Source organism: Myotis daubentonii, chromosome 14, assembly GCF_963259705.1.
Source record: "Myotis daubentonii chromosome 14, mMyoDau2.1, whole genome shotgun sequence".
In the NCBI taxonomy this organism is placed as follows: domain Eukaryota; kingdom Metazoa; phylum Chordata; class Mammalia; order Chiroptera; family Vespertilionidae; genus Myotis; species Myotis daubentonii.
The window spans coordinates 47,438,107-47,451,956 of NC_081853.1; the positions used below are offsets into that span (position 1 = coordinate 47,438,107).

The following is a 13,850-nucleotide window of genomic DNA, read 5'->3' on the forward strand; positions in this document are numbered from 1 at the left end:
TGTAGAATGGGTGTAATTTTTTCCAAGTTTATTTTAAAATCTTAGAAATCAAGTTACACCAGAACTAGTCAAAAGTTTTATACATTTAAAACTCAGATCAGTCAAGTGTTGGCACCTTTTAGACTCAAAATATAAAAATGAATAAACCATTGCAATGCTTAAGTCAGAGGGTTTTATTGCTATAATCTATGGCGGGTAAATCTGAGCAAAACCACTTTCCAAATTCAAGACCTTCCTAATGTTATCTAAGCATCTGATAAGATGATCTAGTTTCTGCCTGTGCTGTCCACATTTGTGATCTTTATTAATTAAAATTAGGAACCCACCACCACCCTTCCTAGCAACCACTCCTGGACTAGAGTCCAGAGCTTGTGAGAAGCATAAGTGAAACGGCAAACAAGGTGTTCTTTTCCCATTACTAGCAGTACTTCTAGGTGGGCAGTTGTAGAGGTATTCAGGACACAATGCCTCAGCTGCTTCCAAGAAGAGAGGGCATATACACAGAACCCCATAAATCGATTTAACGGGATTACCAGAATAAGCATTCAAGACTTGATTTTATTGCTTTATGATAAACTCTGGTATTCACAGGTCTAAAAATTGTGTATACCACAGTAGTTATTTAAATATACATTTGCAACACCGTGTAGGGGAGAAATGACTGATGCTATTTAAATAAAAGAAAACATATACCACAGACCTGCTTCAGTGATTATGAATTAGTTTCTATTTTATGTAAATGGGCCTTCTATACATTATCTACCACAGCTACTTTACTCAATGACCCATTTATTAAACAGGAGAACCTCTAATAAGAAAAGTTACTAGAATAACATTACCTCTCAGTTGCAGCAGCTTTGAGAAAACCACCTGGGTCTCAACTCTTATAACATTTGGACTGGTGTGTCCTCAGAACATACATGTGGAGCCTCTCTTTTCTGTGACACTGGCAGGAACTGGGATTTTAAATGACACACACACTTGCAAAACAATCAGAAAACATTTATTATACAGAAATGTATACATCCTACTATTAAAAAAAAAACAAAGTAGCAAATCTGCTGGTGCCATAATTTAACTTGTTTCACTGGGACAGACTAATGCTCAATACCACTTGGTGTGTGATTTCAAGTTTGATGAGCTTTTTTTTAACTTTTTTACCCCACTTCTAAAACCCTATGAGGAATTCAGAATAGCACACAGCATTGAATGACATTTATTGTTCCATAAATCTTGAGACTCAAAAAGGAATGCTAAATCGACAAGCAAAACTAAAACAATTAATAGAAACTCTCTTCTTTCCCAAGTGATTGGTACAGAAAACATGTGATCATACAAAAGCAAAGGGAACATGACAGAAAGGAAGGCTCTCCTGCTTTATGGCCTATAAGAGTTACAGATATTTTAAAACCAAAGATGGAAACAGACACAGTGCTTCTTTGTATCAGACACCCCCCACTCCCTTAAGTAGTTCATCTTCTGGGAAAGATTTTAAATTCAAAATGACTCATTCCTATTTCTGCCCAAACAAAGAAAAGGAGGCAAATACGTTCAAGACACCTGGGTAGTAAATGGACAGAGATGCTATAATTAAAATGGAATTGAATTTTAAAAACAAGTTGGGTGTGCTACACCACAGGCCTCAACAATTCTTGCTGAGGAATTTTGGGAAAAGCTTTAAAGAGTAGGAAAAATTGCAAAAACAGTGGGTTCTCTTTGATAAGTATACTGGCTGACAAGAAGTTGGTTTTGTGAAAAAAGACAAATTTTTTATAGAAAAACTATATGTGGTGTATAAAAAGGCCTCTAAATAATCACCAGAATGTTTACTCATGATTGTACCAAAGCTCAATATTTGAGAAGTGTAAGGAGTTTTACATGATACAATTTAGTGTTTGATTTATGATGTCTAGTGTTCCAAGAATAATTTCAGCTTGTTGATAAAGACTCCTTGACATCATGTCAGAACCTATACTTTTTCTCCTGCTTACCTATTTCCAATGTCTGGGGTCGGGCTTTAAAAATGTTTAAGAGGATGGTGTGGGGATGAGTTGGGAAGGGCAGTCGAAGACAGAGAGAGGGATGGAGGAAAAAGAAAGAAAACCACTTAATTTTTAAAAGGCAATGGGGCTTGAAAATGAAAACCAGAAATAAAATGCTAAAAATGGAAGCAGAAGCAAAAGTTTGTCAATAAATCCGTGACAAAGCAAAAACACAAAGTCTTTGTACCTATTAGGATTTACACTGATCCTCTCACCAAGGTACTCTTGATAATGCAGCTCACTTCCAGCCCGTCTTCCTGCTTGGCTCGTCCCAATCTGGCATGATCACGTGAGACGCACACCCTTAGACACGCTTCTTCCGAGAAGTGCCAAGCCTCTTACCTGACCAGTCACTGTATCAGCACATCGCATCTCTGCAGACAGGCTCCCTGCTGGCTCCACAACAGCACTGTCCCAGTCCAGGTCAGCAGGAGGTTCGGGCCAAACTGGCACAGAAAGGTAAATGCCCACAGTAGGTTTTTACATTCATCTCCAAACCACATACAGTGTAAAAAGACAGCCAGGGCTGCTTTGAGGAACTCTTCTCTACTGGCCTCTGCTAGAGAGGCAGGCAGCCCAGCCTGCCCCGCGGCCCCAGAGCAGCGTGCTGTCCCGACGTGCTCACTCTCACGAGGATGCGTGGCTATGGCAGTGACGGTGAGGAGAGTCGCCTCTCACACAGCTCATTAGAAAGGTCATCTTGTGTTTTCAATATGAAACATTCAGACAGTAAAATCCAACCCCAAGACTTCTTGGATTCAGTCTTCACACACTTTTAAGCGTGACTTTATTTGGTAATGAATATAGTTCAGACTATATAAGAAATCACTTCAAAATTATGTGGATACCACCACTATTTTCAACTGCAGAAAAAGGAAAGAGAAATTACAAATTACAGCCTTTTTTTAGCCAGACTTAAGAAAATTGGGACTATTAAATTGAAACTCCCAGAAATTGACAACCTCCTCCCCAGTTCACCTGTAATCTTTAAGTAATTTTACAGAAAAAAAGCTGATTAACTTGCTCCGGCTCTTCTTCCCTAAGGCAGCTTCATGTACACATTTCCTTTTAGACATTTGCTTTTTTGGTGTCTGGCCGATACTCCCAACAGCACCCTGCACCTATACTACTTGCCAGTGAGGGGCTGGGGGAGGGGGTATCAAGACACACAGCGAAGTGCTGTCGGCAAGGGGGGCAAGAGCTGGAGGCAGGACAGTCAGCTCTATACAAAACAACAAATTGTAAACGGAGGGCTTATAGCCACCTTTTCTAGAAATAATTTTTGAACTCCACAGAGGTAGATCTGAAACATTTAAAAAACACATCACTACTTTTGCCTGATGCCCTCATGTTCTCAGGAAACCTGGAGACAGTACAGGCATCCATCAAGGAACAAATGAATTTTTTCATGAGCACAAATTCTGAAGAACAGTGCACTGAGATTGGAGGGGATATCCCAAGATGCCCGACATTGGGAATGGCTACGACTTTCACAGAACACAAACACACAATTAATTCAATGTGCATTTCCTTCTTTAGATAATGTGAGTTTGTCGAGTAAAAACTGTATTGCTCTGAGAACAAAACATTGAGAAGGGTATCAGGCTGAAGATGTTTGTGAAAGTAAAGGATAAAGTGAGCCAGTTTACAGTTAAACTCAACATTGCAGGTAACTTGATGGCACATGAAACATGCCAGGCAAAAAGTGAAATCGTAATTTTAGCACTGTTTTGGGCGAATCCCTTCCAAGAGTGACTTTCAAGAAAGGGTGACACATATATGTTGTTCTCTGAAGTGCAGCTTCTGTGCTAAGACTAGATTTAGATTTGAACCTGTCAGACTTTTAAAAATACCTTCTTACAGAATACTATAAAGACAATTTTTAAAATGGCAATGAGTACATACTTATCAATAATTACGTTAAATGTAAATAGATACATACACCAATGAAAAGTCATAGGATGGCTGAATGGATTAAACATCATAACCCATCTGTCTATATGCTACTTCCAAGAGACCATCTTTCAACTGACTGACAGACTGAAAATGAAGGGATGGAAAAATATTCCACACAAACAGAAATGAAAAGAAAGCTGGAGTAAGCAATACTTTACACCTGACAAAATAGACTTTAAAACAAAAAATGGAGGCCCTGGCTGGGTAGCTCAGTTGGTTAGAGCACGGTCCCAATAGGCCAAGGTTGTGGGTTTGAGTCCCTGGTCAGGGCACATACAAGAAGCAACCGATGAATGTATAAGTATGTGGAACAACATAATTTTACGAGTCAACTCAAGAAGAGGGTAAAACAATAGTAAACACCTAATACCCAACGTAGGAAGGCGCACGTAAATGTATAAGGCAATTATTAACGGGAATAAAGGGAGACCTCCACGGTCATACAATAATAGCAGGGATTTTAATATCCCACTCACATCAATGGATAGAGCATCCAGTCAGAAAATTAAGAAAATAATGGTCTTGGATGTCACATTAGATAAGATCGGCTTAATAGACATTTATAGAACATTTCACCTAAAACCTGCAGAGTACAGATTTTTTCCAAGTGCACATTGAACATTCTCCAGTATAGATCATGTTAGGGCACAAAACAAGCCTCAATAAATTCAAGAAGACTGAAGTCATACCAAATTATCTGTTCCAACCACAATGGCATATATCTAGAAATCAACTATACGAAGAAAACTGAAGAAAAACCCCCCACAAACGTGAAGCCTAAAGAACATTCTAATATACAACCAATGGATCAAAGAGAAAATCAAACGGACAAAAATCTATCTTGAACCCCCCACACCCCTGCAATGAAAACCCAACTTTTTTTTCAATTTATGGGATGCAGCAAAAGCAGACTAAGTTCCTAGTTATACAGGTCTACCTCAAGAAAAGTCCCAAATAATCTAACTTTACATTTAAAGGAATTAGAAGAACAAACAAAGTCCAAAGTAAAAACGCTTTCCCTTTTCCTAACCTTTTTTTAATGGGGACTCACTTGCGCCAGGTCTCAGCTCTCTTTCAACTTCACTCCTTAAAGGACCTCAATGATTCCTACAGCTTTGAATCACCACTGACATGCTGAAGGCTTCCAAACTTACATCTCAAGCCCAGGCCTGAGAGAGATGTAATTAAATGCCAACTTGGCATTGCTACATATCTACAATGGAACTCTGGACTGTTTTTCCCCAACCAAACCTACCTCTATCGGGACCACTATCTGCCCAGTCCCTCTTCCAAGAGTCACAACCACTCAACTGGAGTCCAGCAGAACCCTGTCTGCAAATGTGCAAGATACCATCACCTCTCACCTGGATGACACCTCCTGCCTCGTCTTCCTATCTTCCCATCTGTCTCCACAGAGTTGCAAGAGTGAAAGAAAAATCTATATCACTCCTTTGTTTAAACTTCATTGACTTCCCAGTGCATCCAAATCAAATCTAAACTGCCTCACCAGGTCTTGCATACCAGACTCTGCCTCTCACTTTGTCTCCATCTTGCTCTGCTCACCCCTCACACACTGCATGTAGCAAAAAGGCCTTTTAAACCTCCTAAGAAGCCAAGGTCTTTCCCTCGCACGCTGCTCTGGGATACTCCTCATATGGCCAGTCCCTTCTCCAGTTATTAGCATTAATGACACCACCTCAGAGAGGCCTTGCCCAACAGCTTCATATCCCCCTACCCAGATTCCCCTCATCCATAAATACCCCACACTTTCCCATTCCTCCGTGGCACTTAAAATATTTGTAATTATGTGCATCTGTTGGCCAATTCTGATTTGCTTTCCCCACTATAGTAAGACTTGTCTCAAGACTTGTCTCGCATCACAAGCATGGTGTCTGACAAAGGTGCTCAGTAAAAGGCTGGCTGAACGAACTGAGAATCCTCCCCCTCCCGTCATCAGGATTGACTTCTCTTCCTTATTGGCTAGTTAGTTTCTATTACAACCCTTAGAAATATTCTCTGAATTCATTTTTCAAACTCTTCTTAGAATTAGTAAAGCCAGCATTTCAAAAATACACACACAAGATGAGTGATGACAAGCACACACTATTTTTCATGCCTTCAGCATTTCAAGACACATGCACACATTCAAAGTACCTTTTACTGTGGAGAATAAAAAACAACTCTCATCTTGAAAGTTCTGAACCATCTAGAAGGAGAAAGCAGATGTAGTTAATATCCAACTGTCCCTTTGTAACTGGTTAAAATTCGCAGTTAGAGGAAAATAGTATAATCTATATATTGCTGACAAGCACAGGACTCGACAGCCAGAATGGTAGCTGGTGAATGCAGGTGAGTGGTAACATTTATACCCACTGCCCTGGCAGCAGTGCCTGCTCATGATGGTCCCTGAGGACCTAGTCAGTCGGCCATCTGACCCCTTGGAGAGCATCCCTGCTCGGTCTGGGAATAACGGACAAAAAGTCACTGCGTCAGTGCTCTTCTATTATTACTTGCTTGTCACTGAACACTGGAGGAAAAAACTATACTTCTAACTTAACTGCTTTGTAAATTAGTCATCAAATAGTGGACAAAAGGAAAACCCATCCAAATGCCCCTCTCCATAAAAGGGAGAAAGCCCTACTAACCTGCAGCCCCCCACCCCCGAGGGAGTGTCTAAATTACAAGGGGAGGGAGGAGAGCCAGTTAATCCTTGATGTGTATTCCTTAGATCACCAGCATACCTGAAACTCTTGGTTATATATTCTTACAAATTTTGATCCCAACTCTTTGAAAAGGATTTTCATGAGTGCTTGTAACAAAGGTCACAGAATTTTTCTATAGTTCTTCAGCGATATAACAGTGTGAATGGGAAAAGCAAATGGGCATGTCAGTTCGAGTTACCTGATCACTAACAAGAATGTGAATACCAGTGGGACCCTGTCTGTAAACCTGGTTAATCTGGTGGAAAGGAATATTAAACACCGACGCAAGTTTTCGAGCAACTTCTGAGGCAACCATTTCTTCCAAGTAGATTGCATGATAAACTGAAATTAAAAAAAACACATAACAGCATTTTAGCAGTAGTCTTTTATCTGTTTTCCACCTGGATCTATAAGATTACATATAAACATTAAAATAATTTTTGTACAAAAGGATCTACGGTTTTAATTTTTCTTAAAACAAACAGGAGTTGACTGCAAATGGGCCCGGGGATCTTTCTGGAGTAATGAAACTGAACAGATTGTGGTGATGGCTGCAAAACTGCACATTTACTAAAATATCACTGAATCATATAATTGCAATGGGAGGCTTTTGTGATGTATAAGTTATACCTGAAGGAAGCTCTTTTCAAAAAACGTGTTTCTAGCAATATAGTTTAAAAACAAACAAAAACCTAAGAAGGTCCTAGTTTTTGATTCAGTAAGCCTATGAATGGGAGTTTATCCATTTATCCTAAGGAATAAAAGCCCCCCCCCCCCCCCCCCGCCTGCTCCTGAAACACAGTATAAAAGACAGTACTCGAAAAGCTAAGGGTATGGACCATGAAGCCTTTTGCTACTCTACAGAAGGTCCCAGGGGCAGTCCACCTAGTATCCTGTGTTTCTTTCTGGAACATGTAACCTAGCAGCAGCTCTGTTGGAACAGCACCAAGCACATCTGCAGTGGGTCTGACTCTTGTAGGTCCAGCTCAATTATTAGTGATTCAGGCCAAACCTTGATCAGGAATATCAGTGCCAGAGCTTTGCTTTCCCAAACAAGGGGAACCTCTGCCAATCATACACTATGAAAAGGTTAGAATTTGGAACTATAATTAGGGGAAGACTATAGAGATGATGTAGAGCAGGGTTACCAAACTACAGCCTATGTGGGCCAAACCTGCTCTCCATTTGTTCTTTGAAAAATGAAATGTTATCAGAACATAGTTATACCTGCCTTCTACATACTGTGGGTTTGATGCTACGATGCAGAGCTGAATAAAGGCCCGATAGTCTGTGAGGTTGAACTATCTACTACCTACCTGGCCTTTAACAAAAAGTTTGCTGACCCCGATCTAGGGTTAAGTTGGCCTGTATTTCCATATACACCTCCACAAACACCCATGTCTGAGGATATACCTTCCAGAATATTACAATCCTGACCATATATAAATGGTGGAGAGCTTGATGACCCATGCAGAGCTCCTATAGAACTTTTAGCCTTTAAGACCAAGACTTTGTATCTTTAGTCTTAAAATTCAAAGCTTTTGAAGTCAAAATGACACCAAATGGGAAAGCTCATAACAGTAAATGCTTTCCTTGGGATTTTTTACTAAAATTCAAACCACACAGTTTTCAGAGCTCTATGCAATACTAGGGCAAATAACTGCCTCTCTGAATTCCATAGCACACTTCTCCCTGGACAGTTCTGAGTGTGTTCCCCTTATTTTGTTTCAGAATGTGGGAAGAAGGGAAAGATGACCACATACTCACTTTACAAATGAGAACACATATGCTTTTTCCCCCTTCCAAAGACCATATTATGAGGAGGGGAGAGGGGCCAGGATTTTTATCTCTGCCCCGATCCACTCTATTACACAATCAAGGACACCTCCCAGCACTCGGATGACAATGACGTAGAGTATACTTAGTGACACAGCTCACAGTGTTGGCCAGATGCTTGTCTGAGACAAGTCCACACACTCAGCTCTGACACCTGGGTGCATCTTTACACAGGTGATATTTTAACTTTTCTCCCCCTGTCAGTAAAATGGATTAAAAAAACGAAAGAAAAAACAACCCTCCTCCTTTCTGGTCAAGATGCCAACGTCATCATACTCATTGCACCTGAGGATTTTTTTTTTTTAAGGCAGCAAGCTAGTCTTTCACTTGTTAGATATTTCTGGCGTGAAGGGCCATATAAAAAGAGCTCTACCACGTGGCGGTCATAACTGAGGCCGATAGTTCCTTACTCTCCAGAAGACTTGGCTCTGGAGCTCATTGCTGCCAGGACTCCCACAACAGCAAGTCGACAGAACCAATGGGACAGGGGTCCTTCAAAGCCCCGGTTATACCTCAGTGTCAGAAAGAGAGGGACAGGAAGCTGAGATACCCTCCATACCCACCGTAGGGTGTCCCACTGCCATTCTCGGCTCCGCTGCCTGCAGCCTGCTGCTGCCCTTGCAGCAGTGAGCTGCCCGGCTGCTCCTGACAGACATAGATGGTTAAGCGGGGCCTAACCGACCTGCAATCACAAGATGCCACTCATGAGCCAAGGAGAGAAAGCTACCTCACCACACGTACAAATGACAACTACAGGAATCTAAGTTCTATTTCCTTATGAGAACTTTACAATGTTATTTCATTATACAAAATAAATTACTAATAAAAATATAAAAACACACACCTCACACCAACTATCACAGGTGGTCTAATCTGATGATCCAGACTCTAAACCACTGAGATGGTCTGTCAGATGCTGGTAAATTTAAGTTCCAGGATTAAGTCAGCAATTTAAAATCAGTAAGATTCAGTTTTAATGGAATTCTCACACAAGTCTAGAAATAGCAATGATAGTATATGAATCTAAAAAGCCAGCAGTTTACGGTTCTTTCATTTCAATTCACAATCAGAAGTTTACATTTTTAATAACTGTTTAGTAGTAGTCATATGACCTTGAAAACCATAGATTCTGTATAGCTCACCTAAACGAGAAGTTTGTTTTCTTGGCAACAAACCCAGTCGTCTTCAAGAAATCAGTACTGCCCATGTGCATTTCTACCAGTCTTACAGTCTATCTGCCCTCATCAGTGCCTGCATCAAATCTGGGCCTGCCCTGAAGGTGTACACAAAACAGTCTTCTTGTGAGCGCGACGCTGCCGAAGCTCGACAGCGCACACAGGCACACGCCAACCCAGTGTGGAACCCATTCTGCCCCGGGCCCCACACAAGGAAAGGTACACAAGACATTCCTTTTAAACACAGTATTTTACCTTGACTTCAGTGAATTATACAGCCGAATTCCATCGGCTGCACCACAAATTTGTACTAAATCTTCCTTTGTCAGTTTTAATAAGTCGGCACCTGGAGAACAGCATAAAGAGATTCCTCTCAAAGAAATGGAAAAGAACTAGCAGATTGGCAGCTTTATGACATCTGTCTTCACAGTTAGATGTCCTTCAAAACCATCACAGGTCTCCTGTGTATACACACAGAATAGACACACACAGACACACACACACAACCATCACAGGTCTTCTGTGTATATAATATACACAACAAAAGACAACACACATACACACACACCTGTTTCTCAGAGCCAAAGAAAGTGCTGGCTCTTCCATGTCCTGTATGAAGAAGGAGCTTAGAAGCCCAGAGGCTGATAAATCAGAACAATGAGCAGGGCCCGAAAGGAGTGTCTGTTCCAACACAGGATTTCACTGTCTGTATTCTGGCTGTGTGGTTATTGTGTGGATAAACATGATTCTGACCTCAGATAATTTACCTTGCGTTCACCCAGACCAATCTTTTATTTTACAAAAAAAGAAAATGTAAGTCCAGAGTTTTGGGAACTTGCCTAAAGTAACATGAGTTGGAAGGACACCTAGGTGTAGGCAGGCCTCTCTCTGCACCAAGCAATGTCAAATCAAGCTTTCTGTAACCAGCAGCTAGTGTTAAGTCTACCAGACCTGAGGCCCTGAACCTAACTGTCCCCTATACCTGGGCTCCTGAGCATTAAAGAGAAAAAACCAACATGATATAGAACAATGTTAGTTACATGCAAACAAGTGGTTAGAATAAGATGGAACTTGGAGACATTGTAGAAAATAGGTCTACCTTTCATCTAGCGCCAATATTCCACCTTTGTGTGGAAATTACCTAAAAATTGGTACAGTGGTCTGAAGCATGGTACAGAAACAGTAATAAACCGTAAGATTCCCCACAAATACTTGGTAAGTGTAAACAACATTATCTACATTTGCTGTAAACTACAACAGAAAAGGGGAGAGGGAGAGGCTGAGAATAAGACTGATCAGTAAAGCTGGTCATTTCTGAAGCTGGAGATGGTTACATGAGTCCATCATTTCTTCTCTCTACTTTTTATGTGTGAATGTATCCCGTAATCTTTGGGGTTTTTTTGCTCCTTTTATTAACACTCAAGATGTAGTTTACTGGGAGAAATGAGATGCCCTCTGGGATTAAGGCATGACTTCCATGACAAATATCCACTTACCTATGCGGCTAGATAATGGGGTTATCTTTCTTTTTTTTGAGGGCTTGAATGTGAGAACCTAATAACTTTACAAGTTTGTAAAAGAAATAAAGCACTTCTTGTGAGGCACTAGCATTGATGGAGTCAGTTAAACAAAGACAGGCTCTCTCATCTCTCTGGGACCAACTACACACCTCTGAAAACAAGGCTCCCAGTTGTGACCAGAGACAGTGTGTGCACATCCTTAACCCTCCACAGAACTGGACAGATACTCATGTGCACAGCCCTCTACGAAATGTGAATGTCCAGGAGGCTCAGAGCAGGAACTCAGTCTCCTCCTCACCATTCTATTGTTGGGAAGCTCACAGGGCAAAGGCCAGAGGCCAAGCCACGTGGTCACTGGTCAGAGTAGAAAGAGCTTAGTACTCTCTAGATGGAAATATGTACCTGTCTAATCTAACAGGCATAACCTAGGCCTTCCCTCAGCTCCAACGGTTAGAGTTTTTGTGCTGGTTTTACTATCTGTCGTCTTCTTTTTTTAAATATGTCTTTATTGATTTCAGAGAGGAAGGGAGAGAGAGAAAGAAAAATCAATGATGGGAGAGAATCATTGATTGGCTGCCTCCTGCATGCCCTCTCCTGGGGATCAAGGCCAAAACCTGGGTATGTGCCTTTGACTGAAATTGAACCTGGGACCCTTCAGTCCATAGGTCAACGCTCTATCCACTGAGCAAAACCAGCTAGGGCCACCTGTCTTCTTTATGGGAGTTCAAGATGTGTTTCCCTCTCACACATTGAAATTTTTAAATTTCCAGTTTCTGCTTAATCATAGAAATGTGGCTGGTAGCACATGACTTTCATCCAGTACTTCAGAGAGATAAAAAGCTACATGTGAATGACTAATCATCACAAGCACAGCAGGAAATGGCCCATACAAAAGGAAGCCATGCTCTTTGTGAAATCAAGCTTTCCTCTCGGCCGGGTATGTGCACACGTTCTGTCCTCTTAAAAGGCTCAAGCTGCATGTTTATAACCATAGCACTGTGGGCACTTTCCTGTGGCCCAGTGTTTCTCAGGACATGTTGGTCAGTGTTTGGTAGGAAAAGGGTTCCAGGGCCAAATATGTTTGGGAAAAATCTCCCACCTGGTGTATCTATTACTGTCCCTCTAAATAGTTTTCTCCTGTTGCACAGCTTAATCCCTGTTAAAACCCCAGTAAATATTATCTTTGCTTACTATGCAAGACTACACTTAAGTACTATAAAAACCATCCCTGAGCAGTTCATGCCATGCAATACTACACAGCAATAAAGAGGAGCAAACTACTGATACACACAACCACCTGGAGAGACATTACACTGAGTGAAAAGAAAGCCAATCTCAACAGGTCACATACTGTATGATTCCATTTATATAACATTCTTAAAATGACAAAATCATAGCGACAGAGAACAGATTAATGGTTGCCAGGGATGAGGGATGGGGGTTGGGGGTTTAGGGCTGCATAAGGGAAATCCTTGTGATGGCATACCTCTCATCGTATCTTCAGTGGTGGTTATACAAATCTACGCATGTGATATATGACACAGAACCATATATACACAGTGCACCAATGTCAATTTCATGATCTGGATATTGTACTGTAATTATGTGAGTGAATGGTACTCTGGAGCATCTCTGTACTATCTTTGCAACTTACTGTAAAGAAAAAATTATTTCTAAATAAAAAGTTATTAAATGAAAAAAGTGCATAGAACTATATGTGCCTGTACACAAATGAGGGCACACAGAACTGGTGAGGAAGTAGATTGTACTGATGTCAGTTTCATAATTTTGATAGTGTACAACAGGTGTGCCAAGTATTACCTCTGGGGGGAACTGGGTGATAGGAACACGGGACTTCCCGGGACGTGTTTTAACAACATCATATGAATTTATAATTATTTCAACATGTAAAAAAATAAGGTTAACAGAAAGTACAGACAAACAAAATATACACATGTGTACACATGTACATGTGTATACACCCACACAAACATACCTGAAAAATTGGAAAACAGTCTTGTGTAGGAAGAAAATCTGTTTTTGAGCAGCCACTGCTGTGTTTCCTGGGTGGTGGCTGAAGGCTGAAGTTGCTATTAACAAAGAAAATGAATATAAATAGAAGAAACTATTCAAACCTATAAAAACATAACCCAGGCCTCTAAGCATGTTATAAAGAACATTGAAACAAAACACAAATCCTCCAAGTCTGAGGTAAAAGAACACCCAAGGAGCACTCAGTAACCCAACCACTAACTCAAGCCTCGGTCAGAGCCTTAAAAAATACAGGCCCCCGATGTATATAAGTCAAACCAATGGACATGGACAACAGGGGGATGGGAGCATGACTGTGCGGGGCGGGGGGAGGTTGGGGGTTAATGGGGGGGGGGGATGAGGACACATTTGTAATACGTTAACTAATAATAATAAAAAAATAAAGAGTTAAAAAAAAAAAAATACAGGCCCCCGAAAGCATGTGATAGCTCAAGGAACAAGACACTTACTTCACTAGAGGTTTGCAAAACTCCATCTCCCTGATGATTTGGGGAAGAAGAATTGCTGGGGAAAAGGAAGATGGGAAGGAAAAGATGGTTATGGTTATTATTTATATAAAATCAAGAC

General features: G+C 40.9%; 2 protein-coding genes across 10 annotated transcripts in view; one reads left to right on the top strand and one right to left on the bottom strand.

Moving 5' to 3' along the window:
- FBXL2 (F-box and leucine rich repeat protein 2) overlaps nt 1-13,850 on the top strand; it is a 54,021-nt gene that overhangs the window by 38,296 nt on the left and 1,875 nt on the right. The window lies entirely within an intron of this gene.
- The window catches only part of UBP1 (upstream binding protein 1), a 42,843-nt gene continuing 29,006 nt past the window's right edge, over nt 14-13,850 (bottom strand). For 3 of the 9 annotated variants that reach the window (XM_059664167.1, XM_059664166.1, XM_059664168.1), the window contains 7 exons: nt 13,733-13,787; nt 13,228-13,321; nt 9,967-10,057; nt 9,100-9,218; nt 6,900-7,042; nt 6,153-6,204; nt 14-2,905 (listed from right to left, as the gene is read on the bottom strand). In XM_059664167.1, coding sequence (XP_059520150.1) covers nt 2,868-2,905; nt 6,153-6,204; nt 6,900-7,042; nt 9,100-9,218; nt 9,967-10,057; nt 13,228-13,321; nt 13,733-13,787 — 592 coding nt within the window. In that variant the 3' untranslated portion in view covers nt 14-2,867. Of the gene's footprint in view, nt 2,906-6,152; nt 6,205-6,899; nt 7,043-9,099; nt 9,219-9,380; nt 9,453-9,512; nt 9,532-9,678; nt 9,810-9,966; nt 10,058-13,227; nt 13,322-13,732; nt 13,788-13,850 lie in introns of those variants that run through there. The other 6 variants (XR_009448573.1, XM_059664169.1, XR_009448575.1 and 3 more) reach the window with 6 other exon arrangements.